The sequence below is a fragment of the Phaseolus vulgaris genome, chromosome 3, assembly GCF_051622355.1.
Source record: "Phaseolus vulgaris cultivar YP4 chromosome 3, ASM5162235v1, whole genome shotgun sequence".
NCBI lineage: Eukaryota > Viridiplantae > Streptophyta > Magnoliopsida > Fabales > Fabaceae > Phaseolus > Phaseolus vulgaris.
The window spans coordinates 13,407,397-13,423,839 of NC_143500.1; the positions used below are offsets into that span (position 1 = coordinate 13,407,397).

A 16,443-nucleotide genomic window follows, 5' to 3' on the forward strand; every position below is an offset into this window, starting at 1 on the left:
CACATGTCCTTCTGACTTGGTCGTCATTCTGTGTGGAGGGCCTCACCGCGCCGTAACCCAACTTAGGGTTAACCCATTGTGTGAGTCCTCCTTCCTTGAAGTGCATCTGGCGCTTGAGGTGACGTGTTGGGTGTCAACTCACTCGCCCCAATCACTAGTTACTTGCTCTGGTGGTGTGTCTACCTTTCTCTCGTACCATGCACGTGGTTCTCCCCTGGTCATGGCCCTCTCATGGGTCGTATCTATCCCAGGGTCTCCCAGCAGTGGCGGAGGTCTTCATGAGTCAGGATACCCTCTATTGGTGCTAGAACTTATGGCCTTGAAGCCACCTTATTCTTCTCCCTGTTACTGTTCTGGACTGTCGAGGCCCGAAGCCTCCTTGCGATGTCTTAACTCGGTGTTTTGTCTTGGCGACGCCTTAACCCGGCGACGCCGTTACTTGGCGATGCTTTAACCTGGCGACGCCTTGTCAAGGCAACGCCCCCTATTGGCGACGCATTAACCCGGCAATGCCTCAGGCGGTCAATCTGTTGACTTTCTTCCTTGAGTCCCACGAGGGGTCCTACCACATGTTGACTTTGACTTTTGGTCAACACCCGGGGACGAGACGGTACAGTAGAGAAAGATAAAAATTATATATAAAAGTTAGAAATAATTTTAAAAATAATAAAAAATATTTAAAAATATGATAAAATTTATATATGATTAACTAATTAAATAATTAAAATTCTTATGGTTTATTTTTAAATATAATTTAGAATTTTAACCCTTATTCTCTTTAAAAATTCATCTTAAAAATAGCGATCTTACATATTTTAAAAAAATATATTAACTATTAAAAAAAATAATAAAAAATATTTAAAAATATGATAAAATTTATATATGAATAACTAATTAAATAATTAAAATTCTTATGGTTTATTTTTAAATATAATTTAGAATTTTAACCCTTATTCTCTTTAAAAATTCATCTTAAAAATAGCGATCTTACATATTTTAAAAAAATATATTAACTATTAAAAAAAACAAAACTCAAACAAACTCACCTATAATTTAGCCTTAGAAAATTTCATTATTTATTCTGTATTGAATTTCATTTTCATTTTTCTATTTAGTTATCTGGCTGGCAAGGCTCTCCCCACCCTCTTCTTCTCTCTCAATCACACAAAATATTAATTAACAATTAAATTATAGTTATTTTATGATTTAAGAAAAAATATTTGTTTTGTTTTTTTGTTTTTGTCTGTCTGACTGAGAAACACAAAGCCGAGGAAACAAAGAGAAAGAGAAAAGGCGCAACCGCGAAATTGAGAGACCAAATCCAACCACGCCAGCTTCGAAACGCTGCGTTCCACTCTCCAAACCCTAACCCTATCCCCGGCATTCCTCCGGTCGCCGTCGACGACGTCCGCGCTAACCGCACGAACCCGAAGAAACCGATCGATTTCACGGTCTCGGAAGAGCGAATCGATCTGAGAGAAGAAGAAAAACCGGAAAGGGTGATCTCAGAGGAGGGAGCGAAAAGATGCCGTCTCACGCGGATCTGGAGCGTCAGATCGAGCAGCTGATGGAGTGCAAGCCTCTGGCGGAGTCGGAGGTGAAGACGCTGTGCGATCAGGCGAGGGCGATTCTGGTGGAGGAGTGGAACGTGCAACCGGTGAAGTGCCCCGTCACCGTCTGCGGCGATATTCACGGCCAGTTCTACGATCTCATCGAGTTGTTTCGGATTGGAGGGAGTGCACCCGATACCAATTATCTCTTCATGGGTGATTATGTAGGTCAGTCACTTTTGAATTCAATTCCCCCTTCCTTTTTTTGTATTAGGGTTCTGAGATTTTTTTTTTTGTTTTGATGAGAAGAGGGCTTTGTGGCTCTCAATGTGTAATTTGGTTTCATAAATATTGAATGAAATTATTACCAGGTCGATAGCACGGTCTTGGAATTTTTTTTGAACGGATTATTTTTGTTCTAGCCGTTATTGATGGTCTTTGTGAATTAAGTGAGCTTGTTTGTTTCCTTGTGTTCCATGTTGTCTCTGGAATGGCTATGCTTAAATATAATGATAAGAACTTAAACTTTTAAGGCCTCCGAAACTTGTTTGCTGGAGAGCAGTTTTGTGAAATTTGCTCCTTCCGTCCTGGTGAGGTGATTTTTTCTTTGGGCTGCCTTGAAATTGAAATAGTGGGTATCAGTTAGTGTTATGGAAGTGTGGTTGTATTGGGACTGGAGGGGTGAAGTTCTGTGATGTCCCATACGTGTTTGTGAAGTATTCTTGAGAGTTTTTTTTTAAATAATTGTATAATGCCTATATGGTTTCCCATACCTATCTTAGCACATAATTTCCAGATTTCTCTTGCATGATTGCTTTGATATTCTGATCTAATGCCCATATCAACACAATGAACTAGCAAAGCGTGTGTAGCAAAATCTCATCTTTCACATCTTTACAGATGATGGTTGATGGGGCGGTGACTTTGGAGCTATTCCTCACTGTAGGAAATAGACAATGATTTCTGCTGATAATGGTTTACAGTTATATTTTATTTTAGTAATGTTTAAGAAGTATGTTCTTACTCTGGACTTTTGGGATGACAATTATATATTTATTAAGTTAATGATTTTTTTCTTGCATATCTATCTACATATTCATCTTCCATACTATGTTTTGCAAGAATAGACATGTTGTATTGTACCTGTATCGTATCTGTCTAACATAGATGTTATCATTGGTCATTATATTTATATTAGTGATTTTTTTCAGTGCATAACTATCTGCATATCCTACTCCTATTGCTTACTACGTTTTGCAGACATGTTGCGTAATACCTGTATTGTATCTGTGAAACATAGATGTTACCATTGGTCATTATAATTTATTTTTTTTGTCATATTGCGTAAACCCTATACTCTTCATCTCTCTGGATACTTCTGCCTTTTCCTCATGATAATGGCTTAATTCTTGCAGACCGTGGCTACTATTCAGTGGAGACTGTTTCTCTTTTGGTGGCTTTGAAAGTTCGTTACAGGGATAGAATCACAATTCTCAGGGGAAATCATGAAAGCCGTCAAATTACTCAAGTGTATGGACCATTTCTTCTCATCAATGTTTCTCACGCAACAAAATCTCTGGATCCATTGTCACTTTCGTATTTGTTAAGTTCTACATTTTAAACTGAGGGTTTGATGTATATTCAGCCACAATTATCAATAGCACACTATAGTTGGATCACATTACAAAATAGCTTGGTGAAATGGAACTCAAATAGTGTTGCAGTTTTGAATAGCAGCCATTGCAGCTACTATAGCATTGAAATTGCTGTCTTTTGCAGCTGGAATGAGTGTGGCAGTGATGGATGGATGCAGAAACCCTAATTTATCCCTGTAATAGCACCTCACTGTCTTCTAGGGATGTATTTGGGGTAATTTTTCCCCAATTGTTGTTGAATAAACGTTATAGTGCTCTGCCATATTCTGGCATCCATAGGCAATTTGTGAAGGGGCCCCCGTTATGGTAGCACCATAGGCTGCAATGTCATGTTTATATGGTTGAATTTTGGTCTTCTGCTATCTGTCATTGATAACTTTGATTGCCCCTCCCTCTCTTGTTGAATCAGAGGTTTCAAATGTAAGCCCAAATTTCTCTTAACATGCATCCAATGCATTCTCACTTTCAAACACCTACCTTTCTCTGGTGGCAACATGGTCCACCTAGTGGTGACATACCCCTAGTTTCTGTTCGTCCCTGACATCTGCTGCCATTTTTCCTATCCTTTTTTTTGCACACTCTAATTATTCTCTTTTTCTCTTTAATTTTTTGGTCTGTTCTCTAACCTTGTTACTTTTCATTTCTAATAATGAATGTCTTAATTTTAGATGACATTTTTTTAGTATTTGAGCGCGTGCACACACACACATATCATTTAACATTTATCTAAAATATGGAGCTCCCTTGTTGGTGCTCCATCTATCCAGTAGGTGATTTCAAAGGGCTTAAGGGCAACAATTTGGTTTTATAACGTATTTTGGCCATATATTTTTTCTCTTTTTAGATTTGTCTTTCTCATCAGTATTATGCTGACTAAAAAGTTTAGTTTTAAGACATAAAAAGTTAGAATAATAAAAAATTTATGTTTTGCTTTTAGCTATCTATTAGATGCCTAGGGCTGATATAGAGACCTTTATGGTCCTTTACACTGAATGCATAGCAAGATTGCTTGTGCCTATGTGGTGAACTCTACTAAGTACTGGTTCCAATGTGAACTTTTTGTGGTTGAAATTAATTTGGACACATCTGTTAATTATGTTCAGAAGTTCAAAATTAATTTTACCAAACTCAATGAAAATAATACTTTGTTGAGATGAACCTGGTACATAAATTCCTATAGGAACTAACTTCAAAAGGTACCCTGTCTTTTATTGTGAAACATTAAGATTACAAACCAAATGATCAATGATTTGACCAGACTTTTAAGTCAATTATCAATCTCAGAACCAATTGAGTGAGATGAACGTGGTACATGAATTCCTAGGGGATCTAACTTTAAAAAGATTCCCTTTAGCAGCTAAAGATTATATACTAAACTTGTAAGTTGTGTATGAATGACACTTGTTAAAACCAATTTATCAATATTAGGCAGAAATGAAATGGGAAAAAATAGAAATTCTCTTTAAACACCAAACAATAGTTTTTTTTTAACTAAAATGTTTGCATTGTTTTGTCATTTCATTTGTCCTTTACCTTCTGCTTTCAGGTATGGTTTCTATGATGAATGCTTGAGAAAATATGGAAATGCCAATGTCTGGAAATACTTTACAGACTTGTTTGATTATTTACCTCTGACTGCCCTCATTGAGAGTCAGGTTTGAGTTAAATATGTTGCAGAATACTCATCTGAGTAATTTTAATGCCAACCTCTAACATATACTTATATTACAGGTTTTCTGCTTGCATGGAGGTCTCTCACCTTCTTTGGATACGCTGGATAACATCAGAGCATTAGATCGTATACAAGAGGTTTGTATGTAGTGGCTGGCATGAATGCACCGAGTTTGCTTATGATCCATTTAATATGAAGAATATATATTTGGAAAATGATATCTTGAGCTTGGTATACGTCTGATTTTTAATATGGTTTGAGAAATATTTTACATGATGTTGCAATTATAGTTTTTCTTTGGAGATTATTTCATCTAGAACCTACAATCATGTCCTTCCTCTTTATATTTAATCAGATATATTTAATCTGATATATTTAATCAGGCCCAACAGAAGGAAAATTAAATGACTCAAGGATTTCATAGGATGGTCTTAGAATGCGAAAAATAATATTTATAATATTATTTAGTTTATATTTTAGTTCCCTAAAATGAGATGATGACGTGTGTACGATCATCATTTTGTTGTTGGTGTGTCTTAGCTTATATAAGTGTATTTCTTCTTATCTATTATCATCAATGAGAATATCAATGTTTATCTATTAGCTCTCAGTAGTTCTTTATTTGTAGTTTTTCTTAGTTTTACAGTAGCTTAGCTTTAGCTTCTTATCAAATGGGCCTTTCATAGTGCCTACTCCACCTCCCATGGATACCTACTACCACCATTATTTGTGGTCACTACAACCACAACTGTGGCTACAACCATCACCCCCAATTGATTCACAAGCTCATCCACACCAACATTTGTATTATCCTCCACAACAACCACAACCATCATGACACTGCTGCCACAGCAACACTGGAGCTCCACTGCCATCTTAACCAACATTTACACCAACTTCACCAGACAAAACCACCATCTATGCAAGCCCCTATTTTTCATCCCACTCCACTTCCAACACAATTGTTGCAATTGCCACAATCTCAACAACAATTCCTTCCGCCACCTTCCTACGAACCCTACACACCATCCATATTATGAGCTGTCACGGCCACAATCACAGCTGGCACAATAGCCACCACCACCACAGTGGTCATTAATACCTAGTTTTCCTCCATATCCTCTTGGATTTTCCCCTCACTTATATGACAGTCCAACTGTGGGTTTCAGAGTCACAGCAACCACTGCCAGCATTAACACAACCTTTGTCATCAGCTACAATGGATCTCCACCACCTTCACACATATATCACCCTCTTCAAAACTCTTCTACACTTTAGTTGTCTCCACAGCTGCAAAAGTTGTCTCTACCTCCTTCATTAGATTCTTGCTCTTCTCCTCTCACCTTGTCCTCCTCTTCTTACCCATCATGTCGTCATACCCCCTTGGGTTTAGTTCTCATCATGTTGCTATCCTCAAATATGAGTCATGCTCTTCTACATCATTGGGAGACAATTGTTTTTTTCCTTTGCTCATGCAGACCACCAACAAATAGTGCCACGTGTTACACCTGCACCCCCACAACCCATTTCCTTTTGATTCCTACACACATTTACATTTTTCAGTTCCTTTTCCCCCAAGCCGGCTGGTTTCCATCTATGTCAACAGCAGCCAGCCAAGCCATTGGATTCCCAACCTTTAAACTTTCTCAAATCTCTATCCTCTATTCAAACTATTATGGCCCTTCCAATTATTCCAAAGTTTAAGTTGTCAATCCTCCCATAATACCACCCAGTTTGACAAAGTTACTAGAATCAATTTTTTAAACCCTAAATCAACCCTTAGGCCCCCATGTCAAACTTTATGGGTGTCTTTTTCACACAAATACACCTTCCCACAAATTCTTGTAATTCTTACATATACCTCGATACACCTCATAATATGTCGAACAAACAAAATTGGCCTTCTAATTATACCCCAACTCATCATCCACTTGGCTTTCTTCATAAAGCCACTATTAAACTCATCTTCTCGGCCCTCTATTTCAACAACTTAATGCAATTTTTAAGGACCTTGAGGACAAGGTCCAATGTAAACGGGTGGGTAAATGATAGGATGGGTCTAAAGAGGCTGGAAAGAAGGAAATTTTAATGGTTAAAGGATTTTATAGGATATAGTTAGAATAATATAATATTATTTAGTTTATATTTTAGTTCCCTGTATAGTGACGTGATGAAACTTGTAGGGTCATCATTTAGTTGTTGGTATATTTTAGGTTGTATAGGTTTACATGAATGAATCAGTGAAGAATATGAATCTTTAGTTCTTTAATGGTAGTTTTTCTTAGTTTTACAGTAGTTTAACTTTAGCTTCCTATTGGGCATAGTCAGGCACATAAAGCTTTTAGGGTATCTCATCTTAAATCTCCACGATGTAAAGCCATTTCTTAACTTTTTTCTCCCAGTTACCTTCTCGATTATCTCACCTGGTTTGCCTAACAATAACAATAGTACTTGTATGTTACAGGTTCCACATGAAGGACCAATGTGTGATCTATTGTGGTCTGACCCTGATGATCGCTGTGGATGGGGAATATCTCCCCGTGGTGCAGGATACACATTTGGACAGGATATTGCTACTCAGTTTAATCATACCAATGGTCTCTCCCTGATATCTAGAGCTCATCAGCTTGTTATGGAAGGATACAACTGGTGCCAGGTGACTGACAAGTTCTTTCAATCAACATAATGATCTATTGCCACACTGGGAATGCCTTCTTGATACTATCTGTTGTCTTTATGTTGATTATCTTTCAGGACAAGAATGTGGTTACCGTATTTAGTGCTCCAAATTACTGTTACCGATGTGGGAATATGGCTGCCATACTAGAAATAGGAGAGAATATGGATCAGAGTTTTCTTCAGTTTGATCCAGCTCCCAGGCAAATTGAGCCTGACACCACACGCAAGACTCCAGATTATTTTTTGTAACTTCATTTATCTACCTGTTTGTAGTTATTGCTTTCTGCTGTTACTGTAGATGTGTCTTTAAGGAAAGAGGAATTTTTACTGTTTAAGTGGAGGGTGGTCATCAACATATTTCTTTCTTTCGGAGTTTACCTGCCGCCGCCGCCGCCATATTTGTACAAGAAACCAATAGAACTGACAAGCCACCAATCGGGGTTGTATATTTTTGGGAGGAGGAAGCGGCAATAACATGGTATATCTTGTTCTGTAATCCTTTTTTCTTTTCGTTAAATTATATCTCAAGTTAGAGAGCAGATTTTTGAATCCCGACATTGTTGTCCATTTGAGACTTTTGATGATGCCTAATGAAAGTGCAGGTGTTAATTTTTCGTGATTAAATTATATCATGGTAGCCTTAAGTTTTTTTTATTTGAACCAATTTGTTGTTGCTCATTTTAGTCTTTGACTTCCTTTTATGTTGAACTGAGTCGACAGTTTTTATCAAATTTTTCACCCGTGTCAAATGCTGAATTAACATGCCAAATTCTTCAGAGGGTACAAGTGCAGTTATTGATTCAAGTTTCCTTGCTTACCTTTAGTGCCTACTTTTTTCCCTTCTCTCTTCTACACCTTTCCGGTGGTTTATAATGCGGCTCAATTCATTATGTTCATAATTGCTGTGGTTTTGAAACAAACTCATCACAACACCCTTTCTCTTTCCCTCCACCATCCACCATCCATAAAGTTTCTTGTGTTCCATGTTTGCCAATGTATTTTTTGTGAATGAAGATTGCGGTGCAGTAGTTGCACACAAGTCAAAAACGAGGAAACCAGTGCTTGGTAGTGCAGGATGGGAAAGATGAAAAGAAAAGAAAAACGAACTGAGAAAAAGGGAAAAAGGAAGAAAACAAGGAAATCGAGAAACTATTTTTGTTATTCTAATATCAAAATTAGATTTTATAATATAGTTATTAGCTTCCGTAATATAATTATTTTTTCACATTACCACATTTAATTATTGTAATGCAATTATTTTTATACATTACGGATGCTAGTTTCTCTAATATAAAAACTAATTATATAACGGAAACGAATTTCTAAAGTAGAATTTTTACATTACAAGATTTGGTTTTTGCTATGCTATTTTTTTGTTGTTCCGGAACTATGGTTTAGAATTGAACAAAATGTATAAAGTAAGTTGTGTCAAGTAAGAAAGAAGAGAATTACGTATATGAATAAATAGTTTTACCAATGACGTTTTTATAAAATTGTAATATTTATGTTGGTTTTAGTTGAAATATATTTTGTTTGACTTCAAATTTATCATTGAATTCAAAGTTGGAATACTCTATTGATTAGTGATCGTGGGACATTGGAATTGCATGTTCGTTTTAGTACATAAAATGGAATCGTCTGTTTGTTTTAGTACATACAATGGACCATATTTGAGTTTTAACATAAGAAGAATTTAATAATAGTCTAAGAGCATGATATTTCAATTTGTAGATGAATACATCACTTGATATTAAGTCAATGCAAGTTAAGCCAGGTTAAATTGTCTTTAGAAGAAGTTCCCATCATAAAACCTGAGCTGCTAAAAAGGGATACGATACAAACAGGATCAAATATGTTCATCAAATGTATGTTTGGGGGAAAATGAATTTAAATGGAGTAATTAAAAAAGAGTGGTAAATATGATAATGAAAGTTGTATTTGTTTCTCAGCTAAACGACTGTTCACAATTCCAATCATTTTCTTTAAGCACGTTCAACTCCACTCAGTTTTATAAACTAACAAATAAAGACACTCGTATGATGGGGAAAAAAGAGAAATAGAAAGAAAAAATGAGACAAAATCTATTCTAGTATGAGGTCAAACACCAACATATACATAACCACTCAACTAGTTGGTTTCCTAGTTGTCCCATACCACATCTCATATATTAGTTAATCATTATACAAAAGTTACACGTAAACCATGATCAATTGTAAACCATGATCAATTGAAAATTGGGTTTCATTGGTTCATATCCTCCAGTCTGTACATCTTGAGACCTAAAACTGTAGTTGTAAATATGCAATCTCTATCATAATGAAGGTAATGAAATTCGTATCCTAAATATCTAGCCCTCTAACCCTTAAAATTGACTTGAGCGTCAGAGTTTCATCACAAGTACCCCTGCTGAGAAGATCGAAAGGACAACAAGGCGAAAGATCGAAGATTGAGGACAACACAACTAAGTAAGGGAAGTTCCTCCCTACAAGAACATTTTGGCACCACCGTGGGGTTAAGAAAAATCTTACCGAAAGAACAAAATGATAAGAGAGATAAGGAGAGAGCTTGAAACGCTCAAGAGGAAGAATACATAAGAGATTGATACCCTAAAGAGGAGGAACAAGGAAGAAATAGGGGCCCGAAGTAGAAATTGGACATAGGACCATCCTAGTTACACATGACAGGAATCGAGCATAACCGAGTAGAATAATCATGTGAGTAAGCCATCCGCCACTACAACCCTTTCATCGAAGCCATAGTGGAAGTTCCCCTTCCCGCCAACTGAGAAGTCCCACCTCGAACAAGTACAATGGAAGCACTGACCTCGACAAGCACATTGACACATACACATATTAGCATGTATACCATCTATGACACCCTTTTTTTATTGAGTTTTCCCTACAACCTTGAAGGGCACCACCTTAATCTGGTTCACAAGGCTCCCACCCCACAACATTGACTGCTTTAACACCCTAACAAACAAGTTTGAGGCATAATTCGCAAAGATCAGGCCGCACTACCTCACCTCGATCATGTTCGTCAACATAAGGCAGGAAAATGCATAGTAGCTACGAACCTTCATGGAACGCTTCAACAAAATAACCCTCGACATTCAAAATTTTAGTCTCGAGGTGGCTATGCACCATATGGTGACAACTCTAAATCTAGGATCGTTCGATGACCCTATGCAAAAAACCAGTTATGAACCTAGACAAGTTGTGACAGAGCTAGAGGAGTTAAGAGAATTCTGCAGCAAGGTCCAGGGGCTGAAGAGTTGTCGAAAAAGAAAATAAACGATAAGAATTGTAAGGGATCACCGCAATTGAAAGGTCAAAAAGATTTCCCTTAACCCTAGAGATTCATGCAATACACTCCCTTGAATATCGATAAAGCATGAGTCCTACAACCCCAAGAAAAACCAAAACACCCAAAACACAGACCAACTCAGGCACTGTCGCTACCATCGAAACTTTGGTCACACGACGGAGGAATGCGTTGCCCTAAAAGATAAGATAAAAGAGTTGGTGCAAGCATGCCACCTCAAACACTTTGTGAAATTCGACAACCCACGCAACAAATCGAGGACCTCAGATAGTTGAGAAGGAGATAAGAGGTCATCTAGGAGGATCAGAACTGCGGTCAAAGCCAAGAGTATAGGAAAATTCGAGGATAAAGTCGGGAATGTAGTCACAATGAGATGCTGACAAGAGTTATTAACACCATATCAAACGAATTCTTTAGGAGAGGTCAATCAATTCCTTTAGGAAATGACACCTCTGGGTTATACAGTATGCTAATGCAATGGCTATGAGGGCACGAAGGAACATGTCGTCAATAACTTTCACTGAAGATGACTTCAAAACCATTGACTCCGACCATGACGACCCCATGGTTGTCACGATTGGGGTAGCCAACTTCGCGATAATGAAAGCACCGGTGGATCAAGGTAGTTAAGAAGAAATCCTCTACTGGAAGACCTTTAAGCGTCTAGGATTATCCAAGGGCGCCATAGTTCCCTATTACGATTTCACGAATGAGCGAGTGAACACTTGGGGATACGTTGATCTGTATACAAAGTTTGGGGAAGGCAACCAAAGTGAATCCCTACCAAGAGCAAATATCATTCTAACCTCTTGGCCAAGGTTGTATTCACCAATGAATCCATACCAAGAGCAACTCTCGTTCTAGCTTCTCGGCCAAGGTTGTATTCACCAAAGTGATTTTCTTCGAGAGTAACTCTCGTTTTAAGCTCTCGGTTAAGGCCGAACTCATAAAGGTGAGTCATGATCGAGAACGACTCCTAACCTGGCCTCACGGTCAGGATAATTAAGAATCCTCAAAGTTAAAACCACTTCCAAGAGCAAAAGACCCCTCCCCCCCTTCCCCTGAGTTAACACCCACGGAAAACAACTCTCATTGGTTAGCCAAAAAAAAAAAAAACATAATAAAAAGAAAAAGAGGCTCAGACTCAACATCAAGAATCTCCTCAATCGGAACGAGTTGTTCCCGGTAGAAATCCTTCCCAACATCAAAATTACCCTCGTCGAGGGGAATCCTGTAAAATAACATGGTCTGCTAAAGAGCTTTCTAAAAACCATGTTCATGTTGGTTGAGCACACAATGTTGCATCACCTTCAAATTCCTAACCAACTTTTCAACTTTCTCTTCAGAATGATAATGAGCGAGAGCCATATCGATAAGACTCTGCTTCAGCCCGACCACCTCAGCAGCCAACGCCTCGATCTCAACAGTATTTCCCTTGCCTTCTTCTAAGCCTTAATTCTTTTTTTTCACGCCAACTAACAAGGTTGGCCTTCAATGAACCCAACTCCACGCTTCAACTCTTTGTTTGAGATAAAGATGGAGTTCTTAGCATCCAAAGTTGACTACAAGGAAGCAACCGACTCACTTAGTTAAGACCGTAATTCCTCAGCCTTGGCCAAGCCTTTCTCCTTCTTAAGCAAGTTGGAAGCCATCCGCTTATCAAGAAACAGTGTTCGCAGGCATATTGCCATGAATGCATCATGAAGCGCGCCAACCTTGGCCGAGACAAAGACCTCGAACATAGTCAAATTCATAATAATAGAGATCCTTTCAACCACGTTGAGATCATGACATAACATCTCCTAGCCTGATGTGCTCGGCCTTGCGGATCCCAGTTATTTCAAGCTTTGAAGAATCCAAACCCTTTGAAGTTTGATGGAAGGCTGGATGTGCTTGCTGTTGCTGAGGTGTTTTAGAATAGGATATGGGTTAGATTATCTATGTAAATCCACTCTCGATTGAATCCAAAGCTTAAGCATTCTTAAACCTTTTAATTGAAAGTGTTTTTCAAACTAAGTGAAAAACAACCTGTTATTTTGTCGAAACAACCGATTGTTTTATACTTAGGTGTTTTTAGAAAGGTTGAAAACTGTTTTTGATGGTTGACATGATGTCAAACCAAAACAACCGATTGATTCGAGCATTCAACCGATTGTTTGTTTTGGGATCATAACAGAAAATTGTTTTGTGATTTGACTGAGCTTTAAATGATTTTATAACTGAATACACTCCAGTTTTAAATGGTTTGACCAGTCTTTGAAAGCAATAAATAGTTTGTTAAGATTATGTAACAAACAACAACTGAGATTTAATAAAAGAAAAACAGATTTGAGTTTTTCACTGATTTTGCTTTTGAAGAGTTGAAGTTTGGTTTGAGATTGCTTTGATCAAGAGAGTGTGGAATAGGATTTTCATCTTGTATTGATTTCAGATATTTCTATAACAAGTGTAATCCTTTTGTACTTTGAGAAAACTCTGTGTGTGAAGCTGAGAAGTGTGTGTGCTCTTGAGGTTGTCAAGATCAACATTCTTGGTAGTGTTTGTGCTGAGCCAAAGGAAGTGTGTGTCTTGAGGGGATCAAGGTCACTTCTTTGGTGGTGTTGTAAGTAATCTAGGGTTGATTGCTTAGTGGATTCTCCAGTGGTTTCTGGGAAGACTGGATGTAGCTCTTGGTTTAAGAGTGAACCAATATAAACCTGTGTGTGCAATCTCTCTATCCCTTGAACTCTTTAATTTCAGTTTTTATTTGTGAACTAGTATAAACAATCGATTAACAACCAATTGTTTTTCTGGTGCAATGCTAAATTGCTTTGTGTTTTGGCAAATTGAATTCTGAATCAAGTTTTCTTACAGGAATTTCATTCTAAACAAAAAAAGTTTGCGAAAACCCTCTTTAAATCATTCACCCCCCTCTAGTTTAAAGTCTTACATTCTAACAATTGGCATCAAGAGCTTGGTTCTTGAAATTTATTCAAGTGTGATCCTAAAACTGTTTTTATATGGCTGATAGATTACCTTTTGGGGAAGGTGCTTCAATCAACAGACCACCTCTGTTTTGTGGTTTGAACTACCAATTTTGGAAAGTCAGAATGAAAATCTTTGTGGAATCACTTGACAAAGGTATTTGGGATGCAATTGAAAATGGCCCTTTTGTTCCAAAATTTGAAAAAGATGGATCTTCCATTGAAAAACCTTGGTCTCAATGAACTGATTCTGAAAGCAAGAAGGCCAAATTTGATTGCATTGCTAAAAACATAATAACTTCTGCCTTGAATTCAGATGAATTTTTCAGGGTCTCTCAATGCAAATCAATAAAGGAAATGTGGGACACCTTAGAGGTAACTCATGAAGGTACCAATGAGGTGAAAAGAGCCAAAAAGCATACTCTAATCCAAGAGTATGAAATGTTCAGAATACTCAAGGGTGAGACCATTGCTGAAGTTCAGAAGAGGTTCACTCACATCATCAACCACCTCATGAGCATTGAGAAAACCTTTGAAAAAGAAGAGCTAAACATCAAGATCCTCAAATTTCTTGATAGGTCGTGGCAACCTAAGATAACTGCTATATCTGAATTAAAAGATCTAACATCATTGAGTATGACTTCTTTGTTTGGCAAGCTTAGGGAACATGAGTTGGAGATGAATAGACTCAATGTTTAAGAAAGTGAAGACAAGCATGTAAGGAGTATTGCTTTAAAAGCTGTTAAGCACAAAAACAAACAAGAATCCAGTGATGAAAGTGATGAAGAGAACCTTAGTTTGCTATCTAGAAAGTTTAGCAAATTCTTGAAAAGGAACCGCAACAAAGACACCAACAAAGAAAGGTATGGAAACAAAAAATCCAATGATTTTAATTCCAATAACTATACTTGTTTTGGTTGTGGTGAGCAAGGGCACATAAAGGCAGATTGCCCAAATAAAGAAAGCAAGGAGAAGAAGTCAAGCTACAGAGAAAAGAAGGGAAAGTAAAAAAGGGCATACATAGCTTGGGATGAGAATGAAGTCTCCTCATCAAGCTCATCATCAAGTGAAGAAGAAAAGGCAAACATATGCTTGATTGCAGAAGGAGATGATGAGTCATGCAGCTCAAGTGATGTAAGTTCATGTGCTTCTCTAAATGTTGAAAATTATAGTGAATTGCTTGAAGCCTTTCAAGAAACACATGATGAAGCTAATATATTGGTTCTTTCAAACAACCGATTGAAAGAGCTTAATAGCTGGCTTGAAAAGAGAGTTAAGGCACTTGAAGAAGAGCTGGAAAAATCAAAAAGTGATTTTGAAGATCTGGAAACTCATTGCAGAAACTCTTCTTGCAAGTGTGACACTCTCATTTGTGAAAATTGTGAAAATCTTGAAAGGAAAGTGCATTATCTTGTGAGTACTGCAGATAAGCTTTCAAAAGGAAAATCCAACTTTGAGAATGTCTTGGCATCTCAAAATTTTTTTTTGGAAGAGCTGGATTAGGGTTTAATCCACAAAACAAGCAAGATAAGTTTTAAAAGAATTTTTTAAAACAGCCAGTAAAACAATCGATTGTTAAGTCGAAACAACCGGTTGTTACATGCTTTTATTGCATGAAGAAAGACCATTCTGTTAGATTCTGCAAAATAAGGAAATTTTCTGTTCCCATAGGCTTTATGAAATGGATTCACAAAGGTTATGAGGTTTCAAATGATAAAAATAAACCAAATGGACCCACATTTGTAAGGGCACCAAACCTTGTTGCTTGAATTCATGTTCATGCAGGGAATCTAGAAGAAAATGAGGAACTAAGTCATCTGATCATGTTCTTGGAAGGAAAAGATTAACATTGAAGCTGAATCAATGTTGTGTATCAGTCCAAGGTTCTCAATAGTCAAAAGAGGCTTCTTGATCAAAGACATATGACTGATTAAAGGAACATCATAAAGGATAAGACCTTCCTTATCTTTATCTTTAATTCTTTTTAAATTCATATTCATGCTTAATATCTGTGGTTAAATGCTCAATTTCATCTACATGGAATCCTATCTGCTAACTCTTAAAAATTCAAAATCTGTTTTGCTGCTGCAGAAAAACAACCGATTGTTTACTCGAAACAACTGATTGTTTCCTCTCTGACAACACTGTGAAAGAATGGATTTAATTCTTTTTTGAATTCTATCTGTTGCAAATCTCAATTATGAAAGAATCCTTAGTCAATAAAGCAGTGTTGAAAGTTGATCACGTTCAGGAGGAAGTTACAACATGTCATGAAGGAATATATTCCAAAATCTTGAAAATTTAAGAGCTTTTATGACTAGTCAAAGATCACATGTGATGACCATGTGATTTTCTGCTTTTTCTGACGTTTTCTGTGCAGGTCTTGGTCAAGTCTTTTCTCTCTGAAGACTGAAACCCACTCACATCATTGAATGCAATTTGGTTAAGTGATTACCACTATCCATATGCTGTTTTAATCTCTAAATTCTTGCTCTATTTTGAAGTGAATCTTGAAGATGAGTCATCTGAGCTGGTTAAGTCAACACAAGAGATGAACAATGGCTCTCTTAGCAAGATGGGATTCACCAAAATAAATGGGA

The 16,443-nt window shown here is 37.2% G+C and overlaps 1 protein-coding gene across 1 annotated transcript; it reads left to right on the forward strand.

Moving 5' to 3' along the window:
* The first annotated feature begins 1,174 nt into the window (after positions 1 to 1,174).
* Positions 1,175 to 8,180, forward strand: LOC137806643 (serine/threonine-protein phosphatase PP2A-2 catalytic subunit). Its single transcript, XM_068606857.2, has 6 exons — positions 1,175 to 1,778; positions 2,966 to 3,080; positions 4,752 to 4,860; positions 4,937 to 5,014; positions 7,342 to 7,533; positions 7,632 to 8,180. Exons 1-6 carry the CDS (start codon positions 1,526 to 1,528, stop codon positions 7,803 to 7,805), a joined length of 921 nt encoding a protein of 306 aa, XP_068462958.1. The 5' UTR covers positions 1,175 to 1,525; the 3' UTR covers positions 7,806 to 8,180.
* Positions 8,181 to 16,443: the final 8,263 nt, after the last annotated feature.

Bases quoted from the DNA above. Each gene is read 5' to 3' on its own strand.
- LOC137806643 (XM_068606857.2), top strand. From the start codon at position 1,526: ATGCCGTCTCACGCGGATCTGGAGCGTCAGATCGAGCAGCTGATGGAG. The intron at 4,861-4,936 runs GTTTGAGTTAAA...CTTATATTACAG, and splicing joins CTGCCCTCATTGAGAGTCAG to GTTTTCTGCTTGCATGGAGG. The intron at 7,534-7,631 runs GTGACTGACAAG...ATTATCTTTCAG, and splicing joins AAGGATACAACTGGTGCCAG to GACAAGAATGTGGTTACCGT.